This window comes from Ambystoma mexicanum, chromosome 1p (assembly GCF_040938575.1).
Source record: "Ambystoma mexicanum isolate Mex_15411 chromosome 1p, UKY_AmexF1_1, whole genome shotgun sequence".
Lineage (NCBI taxonomy): Eukaryota > Metazoa > Chordata > Amphibia > Caudata > Ambystomatidae > Ambystoma > Ambystoma mexicanum.
The window spans coordinates 652934889-652949786 of record NC_090921.1 but is presented as its reverse complement, the minus strand read 5'-3'; the positions used below and the strand labels follow the sequence as shown (position 1 = coordinate 652949786).

The 14898-nt window shown below is 44.3% G+C and overlaps 1 protein-coding gene across 6 annotated transcripts in view; it reads right to left on the bottom strand.

The window, feature by feature from the left end:
* Positions 1–14898, bottom strand: part of KANK3 (KN motif and ankyrin repeat domains 3) — a 394677-nt gene that overhangs the window by 18368 nt on the left and 361411 nt on the right. For all 6 annotated transcript variants that reach the window (XR_011303986.1, XM_069649701.1, XM_069649700.1 and 3 more), the window contains 2 exons: positions 13395–13614; positions 1851–1993 (listed from right to left, as the gene is read on the bottom strand). Coding sequence is in view for 5 of the 6 variants with exons in the window: in XM_069649701.1 (XP_069505802.1) it covers positions 1851–1993; positions 13395–13614 (363 nt within the window). In the remaining variant the exon portion in view is untranslated. The remainder of the gene's footprint in view (positions 1–1850; positions 1994–13394; positions 13615–14898) is intronic.

Genomic DNA, 14898 nt, shown 5'->3' with positions numbered 1-14898 from the left:
CAATAATAATACCTTAAAATACACGGCTGTTAAAAAACCGCTCTTGCTTTTAAAGCCTCTGCAGCAGAATAATATGCATTGAAGCTTTTGGCCATCAGTAACGATTCCTCAGCGTTCGGCGTTTCCCTGACAGACTTTCAAGTGTGTATGTCTGCCTGTCTTTAAGCACCAGAAGGCGGCGAGGGTCACCAGTGGCTTTGCCATACACCCCAGTATAGTGGCCAGCTGATAATGCCCTAGGGTAACATCAAAGATATGTGTGGTTGACAATGGAGCACAAACGTGCCAAGCGGCCACACACTGTAACCACCAACTGGACCTGGCCAGGAACATAGCACCGTTTCTAAAACCTCAGCACTGTCTCACACTCATATTCTGTCCACACTGGATGTTGACTGTAGCACCATTCCCAAGGGTTTACCTACAGAAACCATGAGCCGTCTACAGAGTATCCATAATGAACCCGCCTGGCTTATACTACACCTGTGCTGTGTGCAATACAGTGTTTATAATACAAAGTTAGAGTTAATCTTAAAACACTTTGGTTGACGGCAGAGCTAGACTTAGGGCCTCATTACACGGAAGGCGGTGAACCATGGCGCTGTTAGCGCCATGGTTCATGCCGGTAAAATACCGGCACCGCCTTGGTGGAAAGGGGAATTACCGCCCCATTCCAAGGTTGGCGGGGCGGTAATTCCCCCTTCCACCATTGCCCTTCCCCATTCCCATTTTTGCCCCATAGGGCTCTATGGGAATGGGGAAGGCGCTAATTACAGTACCGCAAATTGCGGTACCGTAAATTGCGGTACCGTAGTTAGCTCCACTGGTCCCTTTGCGGGTTGGTTTTTAACGCCTGCAAAAAGCAGGCGTTAAATTCCCCAACCCGCAAAGGGACCTCGTAGTAAGGCGGTAAGGATTTACCGGTACCGGTAAAATACCGCTAAACCCTTACCGCCTACCGTGTAATGAGGCCCACACTCCAGTTATATATAACGCGTACCAGGACGAAGAGGCCCAGTCGACACCATTGGCGGGTGTGGTATGAACACTGTTGAACATAATGCCCAGTAACATCAGAAGGATTTTGGACTGGCACATGGACAGAAAACACTTGAAGGGTTTCCATTTTAGTGCGCCTGCCTTTTGGCTGTTAGCTATCTCAGTTAGAATTCGGGGGAAGATATTCTGATGCACAGAAGTGGGAGGCAAAGAGCATGTACATTAAAAGGTTTATGCAATTGCATAATAGCACAAAAAAAATGATAGCAACTGCCAGTGTGCATCACTGGCCGCAGCAGAAAGTAGCAATATATTTTACAGGGCATAGTGGACCTAGCACTGTTGATGGTTACCTAAAGTGCTGATTCTGGAGGATTATCTAAAGTGGCAATATGTATGGACCTTGTGGAAAATTATCATGTGTCATAGATATTACTTTTTGGTCATCTGAATTGGTGGCCATTATCGAACATGTAGGAATACAAAAGTAGGATTAAAACACTGGAGGAAACGATGGAACAATCCCTTTCGAATGAAATGATAACAGATAGGGCCTGATTCACAGAGCGTTTTCCTGTGGCATAGCGCTAATATAAAACACTTCTGTGAATCAGGCCCTTAATTGGTAATATGGGGAATCCAATTATTTCAACTACATTTATAGAAACAAATTATAACATGTATTTACCATGATCATTGTCTGCAGGCACAACCACTTGGTTTATATCTGTTATAAGCACATGTATACATTAGACACCCATTTGCTTTATAGTGCTTTTCTCTGAAACAATCTGTTTCTGGGCGCGGCCATATTAAACTGATGACACAGCAATAAGGAGGAGGATGCCCACCTGGCTGGCCTTGGCATTGACGTTGCCCAGGCTGAAGAGCCGCCTCACCACCTTCATGTCTTCTTCCATCTCCACGGCGGCGAGGGCTGCCAGCATGATGGCGGTGTAGCCAGCCTTATTCTGGCGGTCCACGTTGCACACTTCTGTTCAAACACCAAGAGAAGCATTAGCTACAGTGCACCCCCCCCCCCCACCTGCGTGCTCGTAGCAGAACATAGACCGCAATAACAGGGCACTACGGGGCCCCCCTGAGCAGAAGGTCCACACAGTGTCCTACCTACTGCGAGACCCGGGTGCACATTAACACAGGACACTCACAGGCATGGCATGGACTCGGCTGTGGGGAATTTGATTCTTATTTTAATCAATACATTTGATGAAATAATCACACTGATAATGCTAAAAGATTTCCTCCCACCAGACAACTTTAACTCCCATGTTTTTAAGATGGTGACATTGTCCAAGAAGTTGGGCATTCGCTGCCGAGTTCTGTGTGCAGTCTACAATCACGGGTTGAAATTCGGACCGAATAAGCCTTTCATTCCACGGAGGTCAATAAACCGAGCACCATCAGCGGGGAATATCACATCACCAATGCTCACATTATGCAGAACCAGGAGGGGCCCACACACACATGTGATATTATGAACTGATTGCTGAAGCATGGGGTGCCGTGTACTCCACCTGAGAGCTTATTTCATTGATTGCAACAGTGAACATGGACATGATACATGACTACATAGGGCAGCGGGCACAGTGCAGCAGAGCAAGATGCTGAGTTACGCCCCCTCACTCAGCGCCGCTCATTCAAAACCTTTCCAGCCCGTCAGCTTAAGGCAAACTTCTCAGGAAATGCCTCCGTCCTCCTGCAATTATTTAACAGCTCTGCTATGAAACTGTTTGACAATCATGCCCCCTAAAAACCAGCTGGCTAAGACTAAACCTTCCACCCCCGGTACAGTCCTGAGCTTGCCTCCAACACATGCTCCATGAGAGCTCTAGCAATACAGTGGCGAAAAAAACGTAACCCTGGAGATCTCACCAACCTCAAATCACTGTGCTCCAACTGTAGGATTTTGATTACCAGGGCCAAAGCTGCTTAATACTTCACCACCATTGCATCAGCCTCTAACAGGAGCACACCTCTATTTGAAGTAGTAAAGCATTGTACCAAACCCCCACCCGACCCGAGGTGGCAGCAATTCAGGAAAAAATGCAATGGAATCAACAACCGTTTTTATTCACAAAATAGCCAAAATCTGACAGATCATCAAATCATACTCACAACGCATTAGCCCTCCATGCACTGCAGCATGCACACTGCCCATCTGCACTGATTTCCCTCCCCTAGACCTAAAAGCAATTACTTCCCTCAAGCCTACTTCATACTCTGACAATATCATACTGGCCTCCAACATTAAACGACTGATAAGCTCGGCCAACTACCGGCCTATTGTGAAACTCCCGACTATCTGCAAAATCTTAAAAAGAGTAGTCGCTAGACGACTACTCGCCAGAACTGAGCAACTACATCTTCTCCAAGACTGTCAGTCGGGGTGCTGCCCCAAGTGCAGCATCGAGACAGCCACCATTCAGGTGGAAGATGATGCTCTTCAAATCATGGGTAAGGAGGACTCATGCCTCCTTGTCCTCTTTGATCTCCTGGCTGCATTCAACACCATCAACCACTGTATCGTCCATTCCCCTCCCACTGACAGGATGGGATTTTCTGTCACTGTCCTGAATTGGTTTACCTCCTACCTCTCAGGCAGACACCAGGCCTTCCAGATGAACATGTGTTTTAACTGACTCCCAATCTCCTGCAGACTCTCACCAATCCTTGTTAACCTTTACATTGAGTCTCTGGGCACACTCCTCAACAATATTAATATAGCCATTCGTCAATAAGCGGACGATACTGAGAGTAAAATGGGTCATCAGTGGCCTCCGTGATTACCTAGCCATCATTCAATGCTGGATGCCGTCTGCCTACTTCATACTAATCCCATCCAAAACTGAATTCTTCCTCATCGTGCCGCCACTAAACAACACATTGTCCAACAGTGGCCCAATGATATGCACCTGAGAGAAGTTGATCCGCAAATCTTGGATTCACCTAAATCCTTAGGCTTCCCCATTGACAGTAGCCAATATCTCTATCATCATTACATGCCTCTTTTTTAAATCAATGCTCGCTGGTTTTCCCGTCTGATAATTCAGGAGACGATCAGTGTGAGGTAAATTGTATTTGTAAAAATGTAATCACACACTAGTACTAACAATAAAAAATGGGCAGTTTTAGTGAAACATAAAAATAGTGCTTTAAGTGGGCCGGGTCCTGCCAGGACATGGCAGAGATCAATCAGAGTCTTTAAGACGAGTTATCTAATATCAGACTGCCTCACTTAACCCAGGTGTAACCTGGATGTGGAGAATGCTGTCTCATCACCGATTCCTGCACGAGGTAGAAACATCGGAATTTCGCCCCCCTTTTAGAATTCCAATGGAGCAGCAGGGAAGAGGCCTAAAATGCATGTCTCCCAGAATGTTCGAGTAGGTTTGGATATCCTTGCGCCTGTGCAAAGGCATCTTCATTGTCACAGCACTTCATCTAGGGACGCAATTGCGACAGTGCACATGTGTTACCATCATCTTGTTTGTTATAATGTCCCGAGCTTTTCACATTTTGTCTGCCAGCAAACACACTTCTTTGTTGTTACTGCTGCCCTGTTTAGAGAAAAACGACCATAAAGACGCTACATGGAATTTGTTTTGTATTTTACATTTGTTGACTTACAGACCAGAGATTTGCCCACTAGGATCAGCTTGTCGGTACTACTTTTTGACACTGCAGCAGTCCATTAACTTGCTTTGGTGACTAATACTAATACAGTTAATCCATTCAAGCTCAAAACGCTATCCTTTCCTGAAAACCCTATGTCGATTTACAATAATGTATATGTTCCATGAGAAATGCATACTTTCGATTTTTTTGTTCTTAACAGCATCATTGTGTGTACCTCTGTTTGTAAATCAGTGCAACCATGTGATCTTGGACAAACAAAATATTTTTTATTCATTTTGTGTTCCCTGGGAAGGAAAGCAATTGGCACTGCTAGGTAGAGGAGTTTATGTTAATAGGGAGCTGTATGTTTGGTCAAACTATATTATTTGCTCATCTAACATGTCAAAATAATTTTTGCCCAGGAAAAGTCTGGGCTGTAAACTAATAAATATGTTATTTTGTAGATGTACTGGTATGATAGAATGTCCATCTGTGAGAGCAGTATAGCCTCAAAGCTTATTTGAATTACATAAAATGCTCCAGGTAATTCTGCCACTGAAATCGGGGTTCAAACCCCCTTTCATACACTGCTCCCTGCTGAAAACAATGCAATCACGTGCCCTTGCTGTACCAGTCTCTTGAGACCTATAGCGGCTGCTCTGCAGTGGATGTAGAGTAACTTTGAAGGTCATAAATACATTCCTGAGTACAGCCTATCTGGAGGCAAACTTCAAGCAGGTTAAGGGTAGGTGAGATGGCCTTTGTGGCCAGAGTCCCCTCTCCACAAAAGGATAACTGCATCTCAATAAGTCCGGGTAGCATGATACACTGTAAAGAAAAACTCTGCCTGGCTTGGCTGGGTGCCTTTTGGGGTCACACAGTTATGCAGCCACAAAGCAAAGCAACACGGACCAGACCAGAGGCTTATCGAAAGCAGAGGTATGTGGGTTCCGCTTTTCTGGCCTGGATCTCACACAGGCCATCTTGTAATGTTTCTTTGAATTGTTAGCCGGTCAGATAGCACAGTGAGCTAAGCGCTCACCCCTGATATCTGTGCGCAGCCTGCTGTGGCAGGTTTGAATCCCGGCAAGATCAACTTAGCGTTCCTCCTCCCGAGGTCGATAAATTGAGTACCATTGTGGGATAATAATGTCTAATGTTATTTCAGCGCTCTGAGACCTAGGCGTGTGTAGCACTATATTATTATTAGTGTCATCTCCTTCTCAGGACAGGACATCTCCAGAGGAGATGGGCTGGACATCTGCATCAAAGGCATACATTCCAGGATAAAATAGGTGCCCACACCAGGGATCTGATCACTAGGGTCCCTTTGAAGCCAGTAGACATGGGAAGGAGTAGAATTATTGCAGCTAGGGGCTAGAAGGAGGTTGCGAGAGGTGTTGCACCATCTTGGTTTCTGCTAGCACCCTCTAAAACATCATGTCTTCTGCGTTTCCTGATGACAAGACACTCTAGGTATCATGTCAAAGGCAAAGGGCACTTGTTGAAACAGTCTGCATAGGGCTCCTTAAAATTGGTTTGCTTTGGACCAATCCATTTTGACATTTTGCCTTTATAAGGAGGGTAAACAACCCCCTTCCCAACTGATTCCATCTTTGGATTGTGCAACAAGAAGGATTCACCTGGAACGCTGTTGCAGATACAGTGTATAGCAAGGTCATTTGCCATAGAGGTGAAGACAGAAGCTTTTAAAGCAGAGGGGAGTTCTGCCCCCTAACCATCCCCAGGGAATCGTGGGGGTGGCACTACTGTTGAAACAGTGCCTCTTGGCTGGTTCTGCACTGGAACCACAATCATGTTTTCTGTAGCTTAAGGACCCCTTCGAAGTGCTGAACTGAGGACTTGTGTCCTATGGAGAAACTGTATTGGGCCTCCCAGCAAGCCAGAAGTCCAGAAGCAGCTGCAACCTTGTTTAACCACCTGGAGACATGTGCAAGGTGGTTCACCCATTCTGGAGTGATGCTTTTGGCACTCTATGCATCTTTGGACTTCTTATCTGCCTTTTGAGACGCTGGCTGGACCCATTTCAGCTGACCTAATCGATCCATCTGATCGCCGACTTGACTGTGGGTGCAACTGATCCGCTGCCCAAGTGCTGGAAGTGATTGACTCACACATCCCAAACACTTACTCAACCCTGCATTGCTTCTCTGCTGATTCGACTCAAACCTATGGAATCCATCAATGAATGCTGACTTGATCCAACAGGAGCCCGGACATTGAACCAACTCTATGCCTCGCCAGTGGGACTGCACGACTGGAACATCCCGTCATCAGCCCAATCACAGCCACATCATGTAGAAGCCTGGCTTGACACTGTCAAACACCAAAGACAAGAACTAAAGGTATTCTGGAGATGCCCTGTCCCCCCTGTGCACTTCAAGGGACAATAGTGACATTAAGTACCCCTTCTTTGCCTTTTTGGATGTTTCCATGAACATTGACGTTGCTGCTAAAGTCTTCTTGCCTGAAAACGGCTACTTATCAGCTCGAAGTGCCACTTTGTTATTAGAAATGTGCATTATATTTGTTTCATTTAATGGGGCTGGTCTTTAGTATTTTGATTAGTTGGTTGAATTGTGTTTTTTAAAGTTCCTATTTTTATAGAACCTTAAATAGATTCTTTTTTTTATTTTTGAACCATTGTGCTCAAGCTGTTTGTGTTGCTACCGTTACAGCTCACTCCCCTCCTGAAGATGTAGCCTGTGCCCGTTTCACTTTATGATTGGGATCGCTGATGATTTAGTAGTAGCGTAGGGCTTGGTGGGCCGTTTAGCTACTATTCATTTTGCAACACTTATGCTCTCTGTAAAGGGAATTATGCTCTAGCATGTATCAAACTAAAAGATGGAATTATGGTCCATATCGGGTAGACTTCCCCCATACTTTCATAGGCCACATCTCTTACAAAGCTTCCTAAAAAAATGTCTTAGGCCACACCCCCAGATATTCTTTAGCGATGCTTAAGAGACTAACCACTTTGCTCGTTCCACTTAAAGCACTGCATGACCATAATGGAATAAAATGAGTAATTTCTTGTGGCATCCTTGACTGCATACCGCGACAAGTTTATGATATAGTAATTATTTGTGTTGTATGGAGATGATTTGAGGGGCAACAGAAATGTCTGCACTATTCAACTTTCTATAAGAGGTGGGGTATCCAGGCCAGGCTGCAGCCTGGCTATAACAGATATGCTATGATATGATATGATATGGCATTTATAACGCGCCCATACACAAGTGTTTCAGATACACACAGAGAAGTGTGTTCCTACCAGTGGTTAATTAAAAAATGATTTTGTAATTTCTGTATATGAATACAGTTCGTTAATATCAGCATCTTGTTCAAAGAACTTGAGATTATTAGGTGAACTGTGATTTGTTTCTGCACAATATTGTAACATGATTCAACACATGCTTGCATACCAACAGTATTACGAAAATGCTAGAGCAGAAGACTGGTACGAGTAACACAATGCATACATTATGTCAAAGCATAACAATAACGCAGTGACACAAGGTATCTAAGAAAAATAATCGCAAAATCATTTTTGCGAGTAGTCCAAGGTCAAGCCTGGCTCTAGCCAAATGCCCTTGCTAGGCGGAGGGCGCACACCTCGAGCTGAGCCAATAATCACCTTCAGTCAGAAAAGAATAAAATAAAGCAACACTGCCACCCTGTGATAGTTGAACCAAACTGCATGCAACCGTCCACTCAACCCACGACTAGCTTCTCTGACCGTCAGGCAAGGGAGTTAGAATGCTACATATCATGTGTGGCTTTGAGCGCCAAGCCAGATCCCTGCATGGCTCCCACCCATGAATTCTCTACACCATCCTATTCAATATCAGCTGAAAATGAATGTCCCATTCAAGAACGTTGCGAAAAACGGGCCCCAGAAGAGGCGACAATCTTGGGTTTGCCTCATTTTACTACATGTTTACATTCTAAAATGCAAAACTATGACTTTTCAATTTGGGACTAATGCAACCAGACGATAAATTGGTATTTTTCTCCATAAAAATGCAAGTAGACGAGGCTCCTATTGGGTAGATGGTGTTCTTGGTCTCATATACAATGTAGCCACCAGAGGGCGCCCTCTCTTTAACTGACAGAAAACCTGGCTATGCTGCGAGAGTCACAAATGCTGAAACTGACAAAATATTCATTTAAAGGACTTTGAGATGTGCAGTGCTCTGGGTCGTGAAGATACTTGACAATAATAGCGTTTGAGTGTCAGATACACAGTGAATGGCATCTAGTCCTTCCTTTTAAACCATTTTGATAGCGGCCTCTCAGTTTGATCTACTTTTGCTAGTTTTCTCAAAAGAGATATATATGACTTCTGAAGTTGGGACAAATGTGTGTGAGCACCTCGGAGGTGGGGCTGCTATACGGTTAAGTGGACGGTCCAACCTCTTTACAGCAGGACTATCATACCAGTGTCTGGGCCAAACCAGAAATTCTCAGCTAAATGCTTATGGTTCTGTGTAAAGTCAAGTGGTAATGTATAGCACAATTCCGCCATTTCAGGGGCCTCTTGGCACATGGTGGGTGAGCATCAGTACTTCTGAAAAGGGTTACTTCACATCTGATGGCGCGGTAGTAGTACTTCTCAGAGGGACTCCTACAGTTATTTTGGGACAGTACCGACACTTCTCAGCAGAATGCTGTACCTTTAAAAGGGATGCACTGACCCTTCTCGTCAGCATTACTTTAATAGGACACTATCTGTACATTTCCAAAGTGTTACCATGACATCAATAACAGCAATTGCCAGAGTGACTTCTCTAATTTCAATAGGGCCCTCCCGGTCCTTTGTAGCAGTGTTGCTATTCTTCTAAGAAGACATTTCTCAGTAGGACACACATTATTGGCACAGTTCCTGCACTCGTCAGTGGGACAACTATTCCCTGAATGGAACTGTAGTGCCACTTCTCACCAAGGCTTCTATCGTTTCAATGAGGCAGCGCTAGCACGTCTGAGAAGGGAGCAGGGACGTGGTTTCAGAAAATGTACAGTTCTCATAGCCAGACACATCATTATATGCTCAGATTAAATAATGTTCAATTAATGTATTAAATGAACTAAATATAAACTAAACGTAAAAGTCAATTGGGGTTAAATTTAGGGTGTAAACGAATGGCATTTGTGAAAGGGACTAAAATGCTGGGGTTGTTTTTGCAAAACACCCTTACAGTGGACAAAGTGACTTTTCCAGGTCAGACATTTATTTATTTATTTTATTTATTTAGATTTGTAGAGCGCACTGCAGCCCAAAGGCATCAAAGCGCTATAAGAGGAACTTAAGAAGGCTTGATTTCAGGTTACATGAATGCCGCCCAAAGAAGTATTCTTAACATAGGAGGTAAATACGGAACATGTTACTTAGTTACAGCAGCCGAGGTAGATGCAGGATAAATACATGCATTGTCAAACAAAGAGCCTGGTTTTGATGGCCTTGTGAAAGGCATCATGGCATGTCAGACTAAAATATACAAACCTGAAAGCGGTGCATTGGAAGTTTTGATGTAATCTTAGCCACTGACATCGCTCTTGGCAATCTGCAATACCATCACGGTTTAGCCCGCTTGTGCCATTGTAGATTGGGACAAGCCATATGCAAATCCATCTTGCTCCTGTCACCAATAGACAATCCATTCAGAATGGCCAGGCCAAAGGCCCTCTGCACAAGAACACAAGCAACACCAGACATAATTGAGCCCGATTGGGCTTCATCAGTGAGGTGTAGCTTGGTTCCCTATGGCGCAGTGAGCAAGGGATACCTTTGGTGCAATGAAACACTTGTGTATAGGTGCGCTATAAATAATATATCATATCAGTATCATATCATGATCAAGGCATCCATGTCTGGACAAAGCCACTCACACTTATTGAAACAATCTAAAACTAAAAATTGACTGATGAATGTATTATTGGACTAACCATAACCACTACCATTGCTCAAATAAACCTTCCATATTATTGTTTTTTGGTTGGCTGTCCCATTGATTTTCTTCCCTCACCCTTTGTGTCTGTGTGGAGTGCCCCTGAGTCAGAAGAGGGTATGCCAGATGTGGGGCCCCTTGTTCGCTGTGCTTAAAGAAGTAGCTGCACCTTGCTGATGAGGCCCAACATGGCCGAAACATGTGTCGGTTGCTTGTATTTCTGTGCAGTGTATGCAGCCTAGCAGTTTGGGCTGGACTTATGTTGACTTGCAAATCTGGACTGAAGAATTGGATGGGAAATGCCCAGAGGAGAAGCTCTACGTTCATTACATTTTGGTGACTATAATGTCCACAAGGAGGCAGTGTCGTTAAACAAACGTACATTGTTTCCATTTAGTTGTGCACAAGGACTCCGGATCGTGTAGATGTGAGGTGTAATGTAAAGGTATGCAGTACAACAGACGTCCTCCCACACCTTAGACCTCTAGCTGCATTTTTCACCCCAGAATCGAGGCATAGGCCAGAGATCTCCAAGCCCTGACAACCTCAGCTAAAAAAAAGGCACGAGCGTGGCGTACATAGATTAAGATTCAAAGGGAAACTGAAACGTTCCTCTATAAGACAAGCATTCTGCTGGTTTCCTGACTCACTAGCATGAAAGGTGGAACGCCCCCCAGGTGGCCAGCCACTTGTCCTGCTCAGCCCCTGCCGCCGCCATTTGGCATACGGGCCTTCCTTACAGTCTAACTACTTTGTAGTAACAGCAGTGGGGGGTATTTTGGAATATCAACCATCAATGTCCTGCGCTAGATAAGCAGAGGTGGCAGCTGAACAGTGGAGTAACGAAGTGATGGACCCCCTACTCCGGTAAGTATAAGTAAGTATATAGGGCTCAGGAGGAACCCTGCTCCACTTTAGATCAAGCGCCATACAATAAAGACAGTACAAGAGATTGTCAGATTTTCATGAAGTATATTTTCACAGACGGTTGCCCTATAGAGACACGTGTTTCGGCGAATCACTCGCCTTTTTCAATCAGGGCTAATTGGTGAAAGATAAAGTTCACTTATTCAAATGGTAAATTTCATGGGATCAATCCCGCCTCACAAGAGGTGGTCTCCTTCACAAGCGTCGGCGTCTGGAAGCGAGCCTTTGGTAGTTGAAAACGGACTTGTTTGGTGAAGTTTGCATTTCGAGTTCCTTTCTTGTATCTGCGTATCTGATTGAGGAAGCCTTGTTGTTTGATAGTTACTTGTTCTGAAATATTTGCTTCTTGATCTTTTTCAGGATCTGATTCAACATCAGAGCTGCCTGATGAAATATTTGGTGTACTGCTTTTTGAGAGCGGTTTGGTGAATTGATTGTATTTGTCTTGAAACGTGTATACACGATCGTCGCGGTAATCTCTTTCATCTCTCAAATATTTTCTAAGTTTACGAATTTTGATTTCTTCTTGGTAATCGCTGAGTATTTCATACATTTTTCCAAAATTTCGTTCTTTTGTTGCTTCCAAAGCTTGTGTGTTTGCTATCTCTTTTTTCAAATTTTCAATTGTTTCAGTAGCTCTCTTGTGTTCACGTGTGGCATGTTCCACGAGCAATTCTATCATAGTTTTTGAGCTATGGTTCAAATTTCCTTCCCAAAGGTCCGCTAGGTCCTTGTCATCATCTTTGGTAAAGTCTGGAAATATCAAAATTCGTAGTCCTCTAGGGATTTGATTATTGGTTAGATAGTTCTGCAAAGATATCATTTCCCAATATTTGTCAATTTCTTTCCTCGAGGCTCTTTCCAGTTTCACAAATTGGGACCTTAGGTCCTCTTTCTTGGGGTTAAGATTCTTGAACGCATGTAAAGTGCTTCCTCTAGGCGCAAATAATTTGTTTGCATCTTCTTCACGGTTTTTTAAATATTGTGCCATTGTGTACTAGGCACAATTTCTGTATCAATTAACAAGCGTACTAGGACTGTTGATATATATTCAAAATAGTACAGCAGTGGGGGGTATTTTGGAATATCAACCATCAATGTCCTGCGCTAGATAAGCAGAGGTGGCAGCTGAACAGTGGAGTAACAAAGTGATGGACCCCCTACTCCGGTAAGTATAAGTAAGTATATAGGGCTCAGGAGGAACCCTGCTCCACTTTAGATCAAGCGCCATACAATAAAGACAGTACAAGAGATTGTCAGATTTTCATGAAGTATATTTTCACAGACGGTTGCCCTATAGAGACACGTGTTTCGGCGAATCACTCGCCTTTTTCAATCAGGGCTAATTGGTGAAAGATAAAGTTCACTTATTCAAATGGTAAATTTCATGGGATCAATCCCGCCTCACAAGAGGTGGTCTCCTTCACAAGCGTCGGCGTCCACCAATTAGCCCTGATTGAAAAAGGCGAGTGATTCGCCGAAACACGTGTCTCTATAGGGCAACCGTCTGTGAAAATATACTTCATGAAAATCTGACAATCTCTTGTACTGTCTTTATTGTATGGCGCTTGATCTAAAGTGGAGCAGGGTTCCTCCTGAGCCCTATATACTTACTTATACTTTGTAGTAACGTGTGGTTTCTATGTATTCACTGCGCAAAGAGTAGTTCACCATGACGATCGGTTAGGCGGCTCTATGATGTCACTTCCGGGAAGTTTTGTTATCTGATAATATGCAATATGAATTTTAAATACGCGGTTTATTATGACTTCACTCGCTCATTTTGTTTCATTATTGAATATGTGTTTTAAACCGTAATCAACTATTTTGCAATTGCCTCTTCTCGGGGTAGCCACTGACCTGTGTCCAGCAGGAGTTTGACAATCCGGAAGTTGGAGTGGGAGACGCTGTAGTGAAGCGCAGTGTTGCCATTTCCGTCCGCAAGGTTCACCACGTAGCCCAGCATCGCAGGAGAGACGTCGGCAAAGGCCAGGAGGTAACTGGCCACCGTGTCTGGATTGGACGTCTTCTGGCTGGACACGCGGAACCACTCGTGCTGGATGGTGTGGGTGCTCGATATCTGGCGATAGAAAATGGGGGAACCCATTAGTAATGTGCACCCGCTTGCCTCACCATCCTCATCCAACATGTACTGTCATTCTAGGCGCACCACCCGCACACGTATGAAAGTACTTCAGCCGCCAACCCACCACCATCACATGCCTCTTATCCAGGGGAGCCGACTTATGAATTTCCGGGGGGGGGGACCCAAATACAGGAAGTGATATCACTGGCAGTTATATGACCGCAAATTTGCATTAGTCGCCCACCTGGTGCAACGGCGCGCGGGGGGGTGGAGGTGCGCGCAGCGCAGAACAGTGGAAACATTGACTAGCATGCACTGCATATACTAAAGTCAAGTAAGAAGGAGATTTAAGCCATCGAGTTGCATTCCAGTAAGACATCACTGCCCCTACTCCACCGCTCTATAATCGTCCAGGTTGTAGTAGCCCTCCCTCAAAAGGCAGAGCAACACAACTAGGATGGGAGAATGAAATGCTTGCTAAACAGAAGGTACAGCTGCAAGGTGGAGTACCACCACCACCACCAAAAAAAAGTTCCCAATTCAAGGGAAACGAGAAGTAAAGATGTTTCCCGATTAAAAACTACCAAGCAAGATGTATGTGGTGCCATTGTTCAGTAAAACATCAACAATTCAAACTTAAAATAGTGCTGCTGTAGATTGGCCAGCCACAAGTGACATTTGCTAAGATGTTACCTCTGGGTAACCAGATAGAGTTAGGGATGTAGCTTAATCTTAAACCTTTCAGGGGACACATCAGATGCTCTGCTGAAGTATAATGCAATCCTCGCTGAAATATAATGCAATCAAGTGTGGTTTCAGACTTGCGGGGAAGAGTGTTAACTGCTTTTAACATTGTAGTTTACCAGAAATTCGGGTAAAGTAGTGTACAATGTTAAAAAGCAGTTACCCAGGCTCACCCTGCACCCAAGTGATGTTTGGGGCTGATGGAAGCGCTCGCGTCTAAATGTTGTAGCCATGGTTGTCTCCATGTTTTAAAAACTCCCACTTTCCTGGTTTTCAACATTCATTTGAAACACCCCTTATTAAAAAAATGAAGGAGTCAGTAAAAAAAAGTACACCTCACTTATGCTTAATAACGTCTTACCTTCCAAGAAACGAGCATACACCTCATTTGTCAGGGACTGGTATTGGAGGCCCTGGAAAGCCGGTGCTATCACTAGGCAAGGTTAGGCGCTTGCCTATATATTGGAAATGTTAGAGCTGAAAAATGCCTTGCCAGGTGATGGCACCGGTCCTGTTGTTAGTTACTGTCTGCAG